This window comes from Mustela lutreola, chromosome 9 (genome assembly GCF_030435805.1).
Source record: "Mustela lutreola isolate mMusLut2 chromosome 9, mMusLut2.pri, whole genome shotgun sequence".
Classification (NCBI taxonomy): Eukaryota; Metazoa; Chordata; class Mammalia; order Carnivora; family Mustelidae; genus Mustela; species Mustela lutreola.
Window position 1 is genome coordinate 120,583,764 of NC_081298.1, and position 15,885 is coordinate 120,599,648.

Genomic DNA, 15,885 nt, shown 5'->3' on the forward strand with positions numbered 1-15,885 from the left:
AATCATGATCCCAATACAAATGTAAAATGAACATGTGTGAAGATTTTATTAAGCCCATTTATTAATTAGGTATCACAACAGGTTCCTTCTTCCCAATAATGAACAAAAACGCCCAAAATTCAGACTGGGATCTCCCTGGTTTGCCTTAAGTCATTTATGCCCATATATTTTTTTAAATTTTTTATTTTTTATAAACATATATATTTATCCCCAGGGGTACAGGTCTGTGAATCGCCAGGTTTACACACTTCATAGCACTCACCAAAGCACATACCCTCCCCAATGTCCATAACCCCACCCCCCTTCTCCCAATCCCCCTCCCCCCAGCAACCCTCAGTTTGTTTTGTGAGATTAAGAGTCACTTATGGTTTGTCTCCCTCCCAATCCCATCTTGTTTCATTTATTCTTCTCCTACCCACTTAAGCCCCCATGTTGAATCACCACTTCCTCATATCAGGGAGATCATATGATAGTTGTCTTTCTCCACTTGACTTATTTCACTAAGCATGATATGTTTTAGTTCCATCCATGTTGTCGCAAATGGCATGATTTCAGGTTTTTTGATGGCTGCATCATATTCTGTTGTATATATACCACATCTTCTTTATTCTTTCATCTGCTGATGGACATCTAGGTTCTTTCTATAGTTTGGCTATTGTGGACATTGCTGCTATAAACATTTGGGTGCACGTGCCCCTTCGGATCACCACGTTTGTATCTTTAGGGTAAATACCCAGTAGTGCAATTGCTGGGTCATAGGGCAGTTCTATTTTCAACATTTTGAGGAACCTTCATGCTGTTTTCCAGAGTGGTTGCACCAGCTTGCATTCCCACCAAGTGTAGGAGGGTTCCCCTTTCTCCGCATCCTCGCCAGCATCTGTCATTTCCTGACTTGTTGATTTTAGCCATTCTGACTGGTGTGAGGTGATATCTCATTGTGGTTTTGATTTGTATTTCCCTGATGACGAGTGATATGGAGCACTTTTTCATGTGTCTGTTGGCCATCTGGATGTCTTCTTTGCAGAAATGTCTGTTCATGTCCTCTGCCCATTTCTTGATTGGATTATTTGTTCTTTGAATGTTGAGTTTGCTAAGTTCTTTATAGATTTTGGACACTAGTCCTTTATCTGATATGTCGTTTGCAAATATCTTCTCCCATTCTGTCAGTTGTCTTTTGATTTTGTTAACTGTTTCCTTTGCTGTGCAAAAGCTTTTGATCTTGATGAAATCCCAATAGTTCATTTTTTTTCAAGAGAATATTAAATCGTTTATTGATTACACATGATAATGGATGATACACAAGCTTTAATCCCATCTATAATTTTATCTGATACCATAATTCAATTTAGATATATTGCATAGGATGTGCCAACAATAATATTAATAACCAAATAAACTCCAGGACTTTGCTTGGGTGACCTTTTAATGGTGAACTCCAGGTCACAACACATTAACTGTCAGTTCAACTACACCAAGGTTTGTGGAGACAATGGCTTCTGTGCCCAAGCAGGTTGCAAATAAATTTCGAATGGAACCTGGCATCACCCTGAAGGAATTCTAACTTCACACTGTTGGGGTAGTATACCAAGATGGCTTCAGAGTAGACTAACTTTACACAGCACATTTAAAAAAAAGACACATTTATTCAGCATCATGATCAGACTATTACATTTAGCAATCAACAGCATGGGTGCAAAAAAAAAAAAAAAAATCTACATTAAAACCCTTTGTTGGAATGCTTTACACTTTCCACAGAACAGAAACTAAAATAACCTGTTATACAATTAGTCACAAATACAGTCCTCGAGTTTTTTTGCCCATACACATGAGTATTGTCTAAAACATGTCTTCTTTGTAGCAGCTAGGCCCTGCCACCACTGTGCTTGGCTGAGTTCACAAATCTGTTGTAACCTGTAGCTTCCCTGTCACTTCTCTGGCTCTCTTCTCCTGCTAAGCTTTGTTTCCTGGCAGTAATTAAAACCTTCTGCCACTGCCATAGCTGCTGCTGGAACCACCATAGACACCTTGGTTTCGTGGTTTGGCGAAGTATTGGCCTCCACCACCATAAGGGCCAGAGCTTCTGCCTCCAAAATTGCCTCCTTTCATGGGTCCAAAATTTGAGCATTGATTGTTGTAATTGCCAAAATCATTATAGCTTCTGCCACCTCCAAAGTTGCGTCCATCATTACCAAATCCGTTATAGCCATCCCCACTGCCACCATATCCACCACCACCTCGACTGCCACCAAGGCCACCTCGACCACTGAAGTTTCCTCCACGACCAAAGTTGTCATTCCCACCAAAACCACCTCCACGACCACCACCAAAGTTTCCAGAACCACTTCGACCTCTTTGGCTGGATGAAGCACTAGCCATCTCTTGCTTAGAGAGCGCTTTCCTTACTTCACAGTTGTGGCCATTCACAGTATGGTATTTTTGAATGACAATCTTGTCTACAGAATCATGGTCATCAAATGTTACAAAAGCAAAACCCCTCTTTTTGCCACTGCCTCGGTCAGTCATGATCTCAATCACTTTGATTTTCCCATACTGTTCGAAATAATCTCTTAGATGATGTTCTTCAGTGTCTTCTTTAATGCCACCAACAAAAATCTTTTTTACAGTTAAGTGGGCACCAGGTCTTTGAGAATCTTCTCTTGAGACAGCCCTCTTTGGTTCCACAACTCTTCCATCCACCTTGTGTGGTCTTGCATTCATGGCTGCATCCACCTCCTCCACAGTGGCATAGGTGACAAACCCAAAGCCTCTGGAGCGCTTGGTGTTCGAATCTCTCATTACCACACAGTCCGTAAGTGTTCCCCATTGCTCAAAATGGCTCCTCAGACTCTCATCGGTTGTTTCAAAGCTCAGACCTCCGATGAAGAGCTTCCGCAGCTGTTCAGGTTCTTTGGGAGACTCTGACTTAGACATGACGGCGGTGGGAGGGGAGACTTTAACGATGCTTACTCGGCGGCGTCCACAGGCAGAAAGCCCAATAGTTCATTTTTACCCTTGCTTCCCTTGCCTTTGGCGATGTTCCTAGGAAGATGTTGCTGCGGCTGAGGTAAAAGAGGTTGCTGCCTGTGTTCTCCTCAAGGATTTTGATGGATTCCTTTCTCACATTGAGGTCCTTCATCCAATTTGAGTCTATTTTTGTGTGTTGTGTAAGGAAATAGTCCAATTTCATTTTTCTGCATGTGGCTGTCCAATTTTCCCAACACCATTTATTGAAGAGGCTGTCTTTTTTCCATTGGACATTCTTCCCTGCTTTGTCAAAGATTAATTGACCATAGAGTTGAGGGTCTATTTCTGGGCTTTCTATTCTGTTCCATTGATCTATGTGTCTGTTTTTGTGCCAGTACCATGCTGTCTTGATGATGAAAGCTTTGTAATAGAGCTTAAAGTCCGGAATTGTGATGCCACCAACTTTGGCTTTCTTTTTCAATATCCCTTTGGCTATTTGAGGTCTTTTCTGGTTCCATATAAATTTTAGAATTATTTGTTCCATTTCTTTGAAAAAGATGGATGGTACTTTGATAGGAATTGCATTAAATGTGTAGATTGCTTTAGGTAGCATAGACATTTTCACAATATTTATTCTTCCAATCCAGGAGCATGGAACATTTTTCCATTTCTTTGTGTCTTCCTCAATTTCTTTCATGAGTACTTTATAGTTTTCTGAGTATAGATTCTTTGCGTCTTTGGTTAGTTTTATTCCTAGGTATCTTATGGTTTGGGGTGCAATTGTAAATGGGATGGACTTCTTAATTTCTCTTTCTTCTGTCTTATTGTTGGTGTAGAGAAATGCAACTGATTTCTGTGCATTGATTTTATATCTTGACACTTTACTGAATTCCTGTACAAGTTCTAGCAGTTTTGGAGTGGAGTCTTTTGGGTTTTCCACATATAGTATCATATCACCTGCAAAGAGTGATAGTTTGACTTCTTCTTTGCCGATTTGGATATCATTAATTTCCTTTTTTTGTCTGATTGCTGAGGCTAGGACTTCTAGTACTATGTTGAATATCAGTGGTGATAATGGACATCCCTGCCGTGTTCTTGACCTTAGCGGAAAAGCTTTCAGTTTTTCTCCATTGAGAATGATATTTGCAGTGGGTTTTTCATAGATGGCTTTGATGATATTGAGGTATGTGCCCTCTATCCCTACACTTTGAAGAGTTTTGATCAGGATGGGATGCTGTACTCTGTCAAATGCTTTTTCAGCATCTATTGAGAGGATCATATGGTTCTTGTTCTTTCTTTTATTGATGTGTTGTATCACACTGACTGATTTGCAGATGTTGAACCAACCTTGAAGCCCTGGAATAAATCCCACTTGGTTGTGGTGAATAATCCTTTTCATGTACTGTTGAATCCTGTTGGCTAGTATTTTGGTGAGAATTTTTGCGTCTGTGTTCATCAAGAATATTGGTCTATAGCTCTCTTTTTTGATGGGATCCTTGTCTGGTTTTGGGATCAAGGTGATGCTGGCCTCATAAAATGAGTTTGGAAGTTTTCCTTCCATTTCTATTTTTTGGAACAGTTTCAGGAGAATAGGAATTAGTTCTTCTTTAAATGTTTGGTAGAATTCCCCTGGGAAGCCGTCTGGTCCTTGGCTTTTGTTTGTTTGGAGATTTTTTTTAAAATTTTTAAAAGATTTTATTTATTTATTTGACAGAGAGAGATCACAAGTAGGCAGAGAGGCAGGCAGAGAGAGAGGAGGAAGCAGGCTCCCTGCTGAGCAGAGAGCCCGATGCGGGGCTTGATCCCAGGACTCCGAGATCATGACCTGAGTGGAAGGCAGTGGCTTAACCCACTGAGCCACCCAGGTGCCCCTGTTTCGAGATTTTTGATGATTGTTTCAATCTCCTTACTGGTTATGGGTCTGTTCAGGCTTTCTATTTCTTCCTGGTTCAGTTGTGGTAGTTTATATGTTTCTAGGAATGCATCCATTTCTTCCAGATTTTCAAATTTGTTGGCGTAGAGTTGCTCATAGTATGTTCTTATAATAGTTTGTATTTCTTTGGTGTTAGTTGTGATCTCTCCTCTTTCATTCATAATTTTATTTATTTGGGTCCTTTCTCTTTTCTTTTTGATAAGTCTGGCCAGGGGTTTATCAATTTTATTAATTCTTTCAAAGAACCAGCTCCTAGTTTTGTTCTATTATTTTTTTGGTTTCTATTTCATTGATTTCTGCTCTGATCTTTATGATTTCTCTTCTCCTGCGGGGCTTAGGGTTTCTTTCTTGTTCTTTCTCCAGCTCCTTTAGGTGTAGGGTTAGGTTGTGTACCTGAGACCTTTTTTGTCTCTTGAGAAAGGCTTGTACCACTATATATTTTCCTCTCAGGACTGCCTTTGTTGTGCCCCACAGATTTGAACCATTGTATTTTCATTATCATTTGTTTCCATGATTTTTTTCAATTCTTCTTTAATTTCCCGGTTGACCCATTTATTCTTTAGAAGGATGCTGTTTAGTCTCCATGTATTTGGGTTCTTTCCAAACTTCCTCTTGTGGTCGAGTTCTAGCTTCAGAGCATTGTAGTCTGAAAATATGCAGGGAATGATCCCAATCTTTTGATACCGGTTGAGTCCTGATTTAGGACCGAGGATGTGATCTATTCTGGAGAATGTTCTATGTGCACTAGAGAAGAATGTGTATTCTGTGTTGCTTTGGGATGAAATGTTCTGAATATATCTGTGATGACCATCTGGTTCAGTGTGTCGTTTAAGGTCTTTATTTCCTTGTTTATCTTTTGCTTGGATTATCTGTCCATTTCAGTGAGGGGAGTGTTAAAGTCCCCTACTATTATTGTATTATTGTTGATGTGTTTCTTTGATTTTGTTATTATTTGGTTTATATAGTTGGCTGCTCCCACGTTGGGGGCATAGATATTTAAAATTGTTAGATCTTCTTGTTGGACAGACCCTTTGAGTATGATATAGTGTCCTTCCTCATCTCTTATTATAGTCTTTGGCTTAAAATCTAATTGATCTGATATAAGGATTGCCACTCCTGCTTTCTTCTGATGTCCATTAGCATGGTAAATTCTTTTCCACCCCCTCACTTTAAATCTGGGGTGTGTTCGGGCTTAAAATGAGTTTCTTGTAGGCAACATATAGATGGGTTTTGTTTTTTATCCATTCTGATACCCTGAGTCTTTGGTTGGGGCATTTAGCCCATTAACATTCAGGGTAACTATTGAGAGATATGAATTTAGTGCCATTGTATTGCCTGTAAGGTGACTGTTACTGTATATGGTCTCTGTTCCTTTCTGATCTACCACTTGTAGGCTCTCTCTTTGCTTAGAGGACCCCTTTCAATATTTCCTGTAGAGCTGGTTTGGTGTTTGCAAATTCTTTCAGTTTTTGTTTGTCCTGGAAGCTTTTAATCTCTCCTTCTATTTTCAATGATAGCCTAGCTGGATATAGTATTCTTGGCTGCATGTTTTCCTCGTTTAGTGCTCTGAAAATATCATGCCAGCTCTTTCTGGCCTGCCAGGTCTCTGTGGATAAGTCAGCTGCCAATCTAATATTTTTACCATTGTATGTTACAGACTTCTTTTCCCGGGCTGCTTTCAGGATTTTCTCTTTGTCACTGAGACTTGTAAATTTTACTATTAGGTGACGGGGTGTGGGCCTATTCTTATTGATTTTGAGGGGTGGTCTCTGAACCTCCTGAATTTTGATGCTCGTTCCCTTTGCCATATTGGGGAAATTCTCCCCAATAATTCTCTCCAGTATACCTTCTGCTCCCCTCTCTCTTTCTTCTTCTTCTGGAATCCCAATTATTCTAATGTTGTTTCATCTTATGGTGTCACTTATCTCTCAAATTCTCCCCTCGTGGTCCAGTAGCTGTTTGTCCCTCTTTTGCTCAGCTTCTTTATTCTCTGTCATTTGGTCTTCTATATCACTAATTCTTTCTTCTGCCTCATTTATCCTAGCAGTGAGAGCCTCCATTTTTGATTGCACCTCATTAATAACTTTTTTGATTTCAACTTGGTTAGATTTTAGTTCTTTTATTTCTCCAGAAAGGGAGAAATAAAAGAGCCCGGCTAGAACCTTGAGAATTGTCATTCTGAACTCTAGATCTGACATATTACCATTGTCTGTATTGATTAGGTCCCTAGCCTTCGGTACTGCCTCTTGTTCTTTTTTTTGTGGTGAATTTTTCCGCCTTGTCATTTTGTCCAGATAGGAGTATATGAAGGAACAAGTAAAATACTAAAAGGGTGGCAACAACATCAGGAAAATATGCTTTAACCACATCAGAAGAGATCCCAAATAATGAGGGGGGAGAAAGGGGATAAAAAGAGGTTCAAAAAGAAAGAAAGAAAAAAAGACCCAAAAAGAATTAAAAAAAGAAAACAAATAAAGAAGAGTATAAAAAAGAAAAAAAATATATATTAAACTAGTTAAAAAACGTTAAAAAAGAAAAGGGTAAAAGTTTAAAAAAATTTTAGCAGAAGAAGAGAAAAAAATGAAAAAGAAAAAAATTATATTAACTGCAAGACGAAAAAATCACAGGGAAAAAGCCATGAGTTCCGTGCTTTGCTTTCTCCTCCTCTGGAATTCTGTTGCTCTCCTTGGTATTGAAACCGCACTCCTTAATAGGTGAACTTGGTCTCGGCCTGATTTCCTGTTGATCTTCTGGGGGAGGGGCCTGGTGTAGTGCTTCTCAAGTGTCTTTGCCCCAGGCGGAATTGCACCGCCCTTACCAGGGCCGGGCTGAGTAATCCGCTCTGGTTTGCTTTCAGGAGCTTTTGTTCCCTGAGTGCTTTCCGTAGAGTTCCAGAAGACGGGAATAGAAATGGGAGCCTCCTGGTCTCTGGCCCGGAGGAGCCGAGAGCCTGGGGCCCCACTCCTCAGTGCGCCCTTCGAGAACAGCGCCCAGTTACTCCCATCTGCCCAACCTCCGGCCACGCTCTGAGCTCACCGAGCCTGCTACCGGTTCAATGTAACCCCGAGCTGTGAGCTTACTGTCGGCTCTGTCTCTGCAGCCGGCTTCCCCGTTCAATACACACAAGCTCTGCGACACTCAGACACCCCCGATCCTTCTGTGACCCTGCGGGACCTGAGGCCACGCTGCCCCCGCGTGGGCTTCACCCCAGTTTAGCCTCTGGAGCGATGTCCCTCAGCAGAATAGACTTTTAAAAGTCCTGATTTTGTGCTCTGTTGCTCTGCCTCTTGCCGGGAGCCGGCCCCTCCCCCCAGGGTCCATCTTCCCGTCGCTTTGGATTCACTTCTCCGCCAGTCCTACCTTTCAGAAAGTGGTTGTTTTTCTGTTTCTAGAATTGCTATTCTTCTCTTCGATCTGCCGATGGATTTGCAGGTGTTTGCAATCTTTAGATAAGCTATCTAGCTGATCTCCTGCTGGCTGAAGTAGTCTCAGCCTGCTACTTCTCCGCCATCTTGACTCCTCCCCTCATTTATGCCCATATTTGAACTAATCACTATGTCTAGGAAAATGGAATGCTTTGATCGTTCATGAGTTGGGTCTATGTCCCCACATGGACAGAGAAAGAGGGAGGGGTGGGTTCTCAACCAAAAAGTGGGACATTTTTATTGATAATAAGGAAGGAAGATAAATTATGGGCACACAAAAACAGCAATTGTCCACTCTGTCAGTATTTGGCTGGGTTAGAGAGTAGAAAGCCTAGAGACTGGGAACGTAATTTGTTTACTATCATATCATAGGCCATCTAAAAATGGAGAGTCTGATAAGAGAGATATTATAGATGCAGACTGGACCACACTTGGAAAAAGGACTAATATGGAAGGAAAAAAATATCAACGTCTTCTAGCCTGTGGGTCTGGGATGATTATGGATGTCAAAATAAAAAAGTAGAACACAAAGGAAGAGCAGATGTGGGGAATAAGATGATGAATGCAGTCTAAACACTTTAAAGTGTTTTGGGATATTGGTGTATTTCCAGGCTTAGTCAAAGATGCTAACAGAGTGGAAAAAAGTGAGATAAAAAAAAATTGTTGGAGGGGCTTCTGGGTGGCTCAGCTGGTTAAGTGTCCAAATCTTGATTTTGACTTATGTCATGAGATGGAGCCCTGCATCAGCCTTGTGCACATGTGGAGTCTCTTTGGGATTCTCTATCTCCCTCTTTCTCTGCTCCTTTCCCAGCCAGTACTCTCTCTCTCTCTCTCTCAAATAAGAAAAAAAAAAGTAAATAAATAAAGAAAAAGAACACTTAAAATAAAAAAAGAAATTGTTGGAATAAAAGGTCAACAGAGATGGAATTAAATGGAAGAGCTGGTGTTGCAAATGGGTTGATATATTCCTTTAGAAGAGAAGGGAAAGGCCAGAAGATAGCTAAGGATCTGGAAATACTTTGAAATAGGAGGCAGAGAAATTGAAGAAGTGTATGTAGGATGACTCCAAATCCCTTAGAGGAGGAGGAAGAGACAGGTAGATTTACCACCAATCTAATGATGCCTAAAGCACTGGGACCCTTATTTTCATGGGCCTCTCCCATTTCTAGCAATGTGTTAGTATGTTTTTATAAGATTTGCAAAACTAAGATATTTAAACTACAGTTGGTTTAGATTACTGTTTCCACTTTAGCTTCTTTTTTGTTACACTTTGCCCTCATCTGGATGGACAGTGGAATGGCGAAGGCATTTTGGGGATCTGTTTAATGGAAGTTGAGTTGGGAATATGTTTAATTTGGTTTTAATGGGATATATTTGTTTTGTTCTCAGTTACTTCTCTGTATGATTAATCAGTTTCCAGCAATCTTGGTATAGGAATGGCTTCCAGAATACTCTATCAACCATTCAACTGACTTAATCTGGTATCATAACATGTAGGTACAGGACCAAAGGTCATAGGCCAGCATGAATATTTTCTATAGTGCTTGCCATCAGAAATATGTGGATGGGGGAAGAGAAATAAACTTTGAAAAATATGGAGTCAGAAGCTAATCTGTAGGAATGTCTTCCATATCTTATAACTTATATATGGAAGAAAATTAAGAGAAGTTTTTCCTAAATTTGGCAATAATCCTAAATTTTTAAAAAAGATTTTATTTATTTATTTGACAGACAGAGATCACAAGTAGGCAGAGAGGCAGGCAGAGAGAGCAAGGGGGAAGCAGGCTCCCTGCTGAGCAGAGAGCCCGATGCGGGGCTCGATCCCAGGACTCTGGGATCATGACCTGAGCCAAAGGCTGAGGCTTTAACTCACTGAACCACCCAGGCACCCCAATAGTCCTAAAAATTTATCTGACATAACCAATAATATAACTAGGAAATTGATAGAAACTTTAAAAATATCAGTTAACCCCCTCCCAGAAATTTTGATCAACCATGCTAAGGGAAAGGTTGAATTATCTTTCTGTTCTCTCTGTAGAAAATTACCATATGAAGAGATGATCAAAGAGTATGCAGGCAAATAATTCTAAGAAAAGTTATTGTAGAGGTATGTCAGGTGATTAATTATTTAAACATTGTATAATGTTTCTATATATTATGACATTGTGGTACTTTTCACTTTTAAAACATTTATGCTCTGTGTTATTTCTTATGAACACAAAATATTATATACACAGTTTAATGTTGTTTTTCTTAAAGAATTCCTCTCCTTAGGTTGTGTAGGCTTTAGGTCATGTGTGCATTTGGAGATGGCGATGTGGGAGAATGCCATGTGAGTTTCTATTTGAGGGCTTAAAGAGAGTGGAAAAAGTCTGGAGTGAAGACTGTTGATGAGTAAAGAGTTGATGAGAAAATGGATTAGATAGATATGGGATGAAATAATAAAAATATAGTTAAGATCCTAGCTAGGCTGGAGAATTGACTGAGGAAGAGAGTGAAGGGGCAGGAGAGCTGCCCTAGAAGTCACAACTAGAGGTCTAGTTGTGGAGGGATAAAGTATCTTTTTGATATGAAGAACACCAGATGGGAATCCCCTGTAAAATGGCATGGTGCCATTATAGATTTTGAGTGGGTAGATCAATGTCAGATTAAGATTTTAAAAAATGGATCTGACAGCTGACAGGACTATTGCTAGCTCCTCTGGCAGAATTTCATGCATTCTTTGATGACTCACTAACATGTCATCCTGAGATGATCTCACTTTTCACTGGGCTTTTGCCTTGTCCACTAGTGCTTTATCTCTTATTGACACACCTGCACTTGCAATGTTGGGATTCACAGTTTATGAATCATTTACTGTTGTTCCGCTGATGCACATCTGTGCATAGCCTCCTCCATGGAGAGATGTCTCTGTTCTCTCTTGGAATGTTCTGGAGGAAGACACATTATCTGATCTTAATTACTGTTCTTGAAGCATTCTTGATAGCTAGAGCAGCTTCTTTCTACTGGGGCAGTATCTCAGCAAAGGTTTGGGACCAGCCCTGAAGTGCTGATGCTGGTTGTAGAGAGGAAACACAATTTTGCCTATATTCAGTCCTTCCCAAAGTCTATCTAGGAAACCAACCCAGTGAGTGGCTCAGTGGTAAGTCTTTGAAATTCAGAGGAGGGTTATTGCTTCAACAAGGCATCAGATGGAGACTGATGACTGAACTTCTAGTCCATCTGGAATACTAATATAGCTCTTGATAACATTGCAGGAGAGATTCTACAAATGTTGCTTCATTTGATTTGGCTCCCTTTCTGTTTCTGTTTATATCTTGTTTTCCTTAACAGAGAGTTCAGAATGTAAGCTTCCCATCATAGTAAACACAGGACCATGAAATATTGACAGAAAAGCAGAGTGGAGAAAATGGATTAGATAGATATGGGATGAAATAATAAAAATATAGTTGAGATTTGTTCAGTGGTTAATGTGTGCCAGACATTGTGATAACTTGCACACACAATACCTATCTATCTATGCTTGTCTATCCATCTATATCTATCTATATTTATCTCTCTGTCTTCATCTCCACTTAGTTTTCACAGTAGCATATGAGAGAGACACTTTAACCACCTCCTTTTTACCTACAAAATAACTGTGTCTTAGAGAAACTTAGTAGATGCCAGGATGCAGACCCAAGTATGTCTGACTCCAGATCCCATGATCTTTATCCTCATGAGATGCTGAGAGCTTGGTAGATGAAGATGAGCTTGGCTGGGTGTAGATAGGACACAGTAGTAGGTATGAAAGAGAATATGATGGGGGCAACAAACCTGGTATCAACTTCTGGTGACAGTTTGAAAGTATATCACAAGTAATTTCTGCTACTAATAATTTCTTATTAGTAATAATGCAATGTTTGTGAATGACTTGTATGAAGCTAAATTAGAGCAGATTTTGCCATAACTCTTAATGTTACTCTTACTTGGATTCTGCTATATTCCCTTTAAGTTAGAAAGAAAGGACTGGGGTTACAGATGGGTGTTCCTTTGAAGGACTGGAGTTCCAGATGAAGTGATCCCAGCGGTACATTGACTATCATGGAATTGAAGTGGAAACCCACTAAGAGCCACCAGAGTGAAGATACTGTGTGCAGAAGGATGTTGAAACTCTTGTGCATATGCTCTTAAATATCCTTTCCAATGGGTTCCAGACTCTTTAATAGAGGTGGGAGTTTTATATATCTTGGGGCAAAACTATGCAGAAGGTAGTTTTGGTCCATGCACAAGGCAGGAACCAAAGTAGACACAGAGGTCAGAAGCAACTAGATTGAAGCTGCTTCCCATTATGCTGTATGGCTCTGAACAAGTCACTTAGCTTTCCCCAGCTTTAGTTCCCTTATCTTGGTGGGAGTAATGAGTGGTATACTTGCTTCATAGGCTTTTGTAAGAACCAAGGGAGATTGTGGCTCTAGCTATGATTGTTCTTTGAAAATATGGTAGCAAGCAAGACCTTTAGTTTCAGTGGGCTAATGTTCCTTGGAATGCCCCTAACTCACAAGTGTTTTCCTCCATCCCTTCCACACATTGCCACCCACACTCTCAGGGACCCCTCTGCCCAAGCCTCTGCTTCACAAATGCTTGAACACGCCACTTGCCGAACAAAAACTATTAGGAAAATTTTAGAGGACTTGAAGCCCCTGACAGGGCTGGGCCCTAATTTTGGTAACACGCTGAAAGGATGTTTGAGCATTAGTTCTGAAAGTCATTACTTTCCTTCTAAGTGGAATTTTTCCTGGGAGGCTATAAAAATGGAAGGAATTAAAATTTTTTACTAGGTTGATCAGGTTACACACATCCTCTGGCCTGATAGATCACAAACAAGAAAATAATAAAAGACATTTAAACAGAGGCTTTTTGCCAGGGGTCTTCTCAACACATTGTAAAACATTAGGACATGACAAGTAAGAGATTGGACTCAGCCGTGCCTGTAAACTAGCACTCATTCACAGCCTGTGCATTCAGCATAGGAGAAAACTTGAAGAGCATGAGGGGTTGCATAATCAGGCCTTCTGAGCCAGCAAGAGTGTATTCTGGGATGGGCTTCTTCCCTGAGCCTAGTTGGCTGTTCTAGTGCCCTCGACCAAGGAAAATTTAAGTCTAGCTTGGTCATGGCTGTTCTGACCAGAAGCTTCAGGCTTCATCTGTTCCTGATACTGAGGACATCCAAAATACTAGGCATGACATCTTACCCAGTGCCTAGAGCCCTTTAAATTTAGTCTGTGAGAAGACAAAGCTGAAAGAATGAAGTTATTAATAAAAATGGAGATTTTCTTTGGAGGAAGTTGGAAAGTCCAGAGTGTGATAATATATCGTACACCATTCAGTTTTCATTTGTTGGCTTGTATTCATGGTCCATCCCATGTGACTGGATGGGAGCTAGGATAAAAAGGGATGTTGTCTCTCACCCCCACTCAATACTGCTTTGCCCATATTTTATCACAGCATTTACCATGGATTTGTCTTTCCATCTTGACTATAAATCTATTGAGTGCTTGATATGTTAGGCTTCAATAAATGTTTGCCTTTATACTCTCCACCTGACCAGGTTGATTAATTCATCTAGATTTAAGAACTATCTTCTCATTGATAACATTTTATCCCAAATCTCTCCTTGGCAATTAGCTACTTGATACATTCATGAATTTCTCATAGAAATTTTGAGGTCAAAATGTAAAAAATGCCAACAGAAGTTTATTCCCCACCAACCTGACCTTTGTGACACCCACCCTCAAGTTTTCTCTTGTCTCAGCAAGCGACACCACATCTACTCACTTATTCAAACTGTAAATGGAGAAATCACCCATGGTTCTTTCCTTTTCCTGACTCAGACATTCAATTTGCTATCAAGGCTATGTCCCAGATGTGTCTCAAATTCTTTTACTTTACTTCATTATTTTAGTCTGACTCACCATCACCTCTCCTCTGGATACAAGAAGCTCCTGAATGGTCTTCTCTGTATTCTTATTCCCACCAACCCATCCTCCCATTCTCTACATAGTATTCTTTTTTTCCTTTTTTGTCTTCACAACCCTATCTACATCTCATCTTCCTTTGTTAGTTTTAAGCAAATCTCAGACACCTTAACTTTCATCCATTACCATTACAGATCTATGTACATATGTGTGTATAGTATAATATATACATGCACATGTATTCCTTTTGAGTAAACTTAGCCACAATAGTATTATTTACCTAAAAAGGTAAAATTAGTTAAAAATACCATCAATTACTTTTGAGCCACTATTCAAATTTTCAATTACATTATAAATTTCATAGTTTTAACAGCTTTTAAAATATCAGAATATCAATAAGATCTATGCATTGTGATTCTTTGATATATCTCATAAATTTATTTTAATCTTTAGGTCCACCAATCCTCTTTTTTCCCCCTGTAATTAATTTGGTAAAGAAATCAGGTTGTTTCTCATGACTGTCTCACAATCTGGATTTTTCTTATTGCATATTTATGATATATTTAAACCTGTCCCTTTGTCTTTAGTATTTCTTACAGTCTGGTAGATAGATCTAGAGGCTTGACTAGATTGAGGTTTGAGTTTTTAGAGATGACAAATTCATAGTGGCATTGCGTGTTTCCACTAGGGGACTTGTGATGTTTAGTTGTCCCTCTTTTTGTCATATTAGAAGATATTAATTCAATACTCAGATTTCTTACTTCATTAGGAGTTATAAGACAATGATTTAAATTTGTTTTTTATTTTTCATTAATTAGATGGGTTACATTTATAAAGAGAAATATTCTCTAATTTTTGGAGAGCACTGTTACCAGATTGAAAAGAATCTTCTGGCTGTGGTAATAACTCTCCCTCTGAAGACAACTAAAAGATCTGGATAGAAAAAAAAATAGTCTTAAAAGTAACAATGAGGAAAAACAATAATGATAATTATGAGGTTGTGATTAATTTGAGAAAGTTCAGAGAGATGAACCTCAGCTTCTTCTGCCCTAAAGGTGTTTAATGCTTGGGACAGAGCCACATTTTTGGCAGTTTATTGTGGGAAGGAAACAAGAGTTAGAATCAGGAGATTGAGACCCTTAAGAGTTGCATTGTTCAAAAATGTTTTTGCCCTGATGGTATTTGACCATTCCAGGGAAAAAGATGAAAGATGCTGAAAAGGACTGGAGTTCAGCACATTCCAAGGAGGAAAACACTTGAAATATTCCCTGATCAGGCCTGAGAGCTCAACAGGATGTGCATCGGGAATGGGGATATGACTTTACTTTGGGAGGACATCTTGATGACTCAGAAAACCTTGGTTCCCAATAGCTAAGGTCCTCAGGTAATTGGTAGAAGGAGAAAAGACAAAAATATCTCTCTGAAGGAGATAAGACCATCCAAGGTCATCTAAGGTCTCAATTTATTTCTGTAGGTAATTGGGAAAAAAAAAAAAAAAAGGTTTGAAAACTATCAGAAACAATGTGTCACACCAATGAAAAAAACAATGTAAGCCAGAACCACCAAAAAGCACAGACCACAGAGACATCAGTTTCATAATTATGGG

At 39.5% G+C, this 15,885-nt stretch overlaps 1 protein-coding gene across 1 annotated transcript; it reads right to left on the reverse strand.

The window, feature by feature from the left end:
* Positions 1 to 1,254: 1,254 nt before the first annotated feature.
* Positions 1,255 to 2,991, reverse strand: LOC131840563 (heterogeneous nuclear ribonucleoprotein A1-like). Its single transcript, XM_059188690.1, has one exon. The coding sequence runs from the start codon at positions 2,929 to 2,931 to the stop codon at positions 1,975 to 1,977; it is 957 nt and encodes a 318-aa protein (XP_059044673.1). The 5' UTR covers positions 2,932 to 2,991; the 3' UTR covers positions 1,255 to 1,974.
* Positions 2,992 to 15,885: the final 12,894 nt, after the last annotated feature.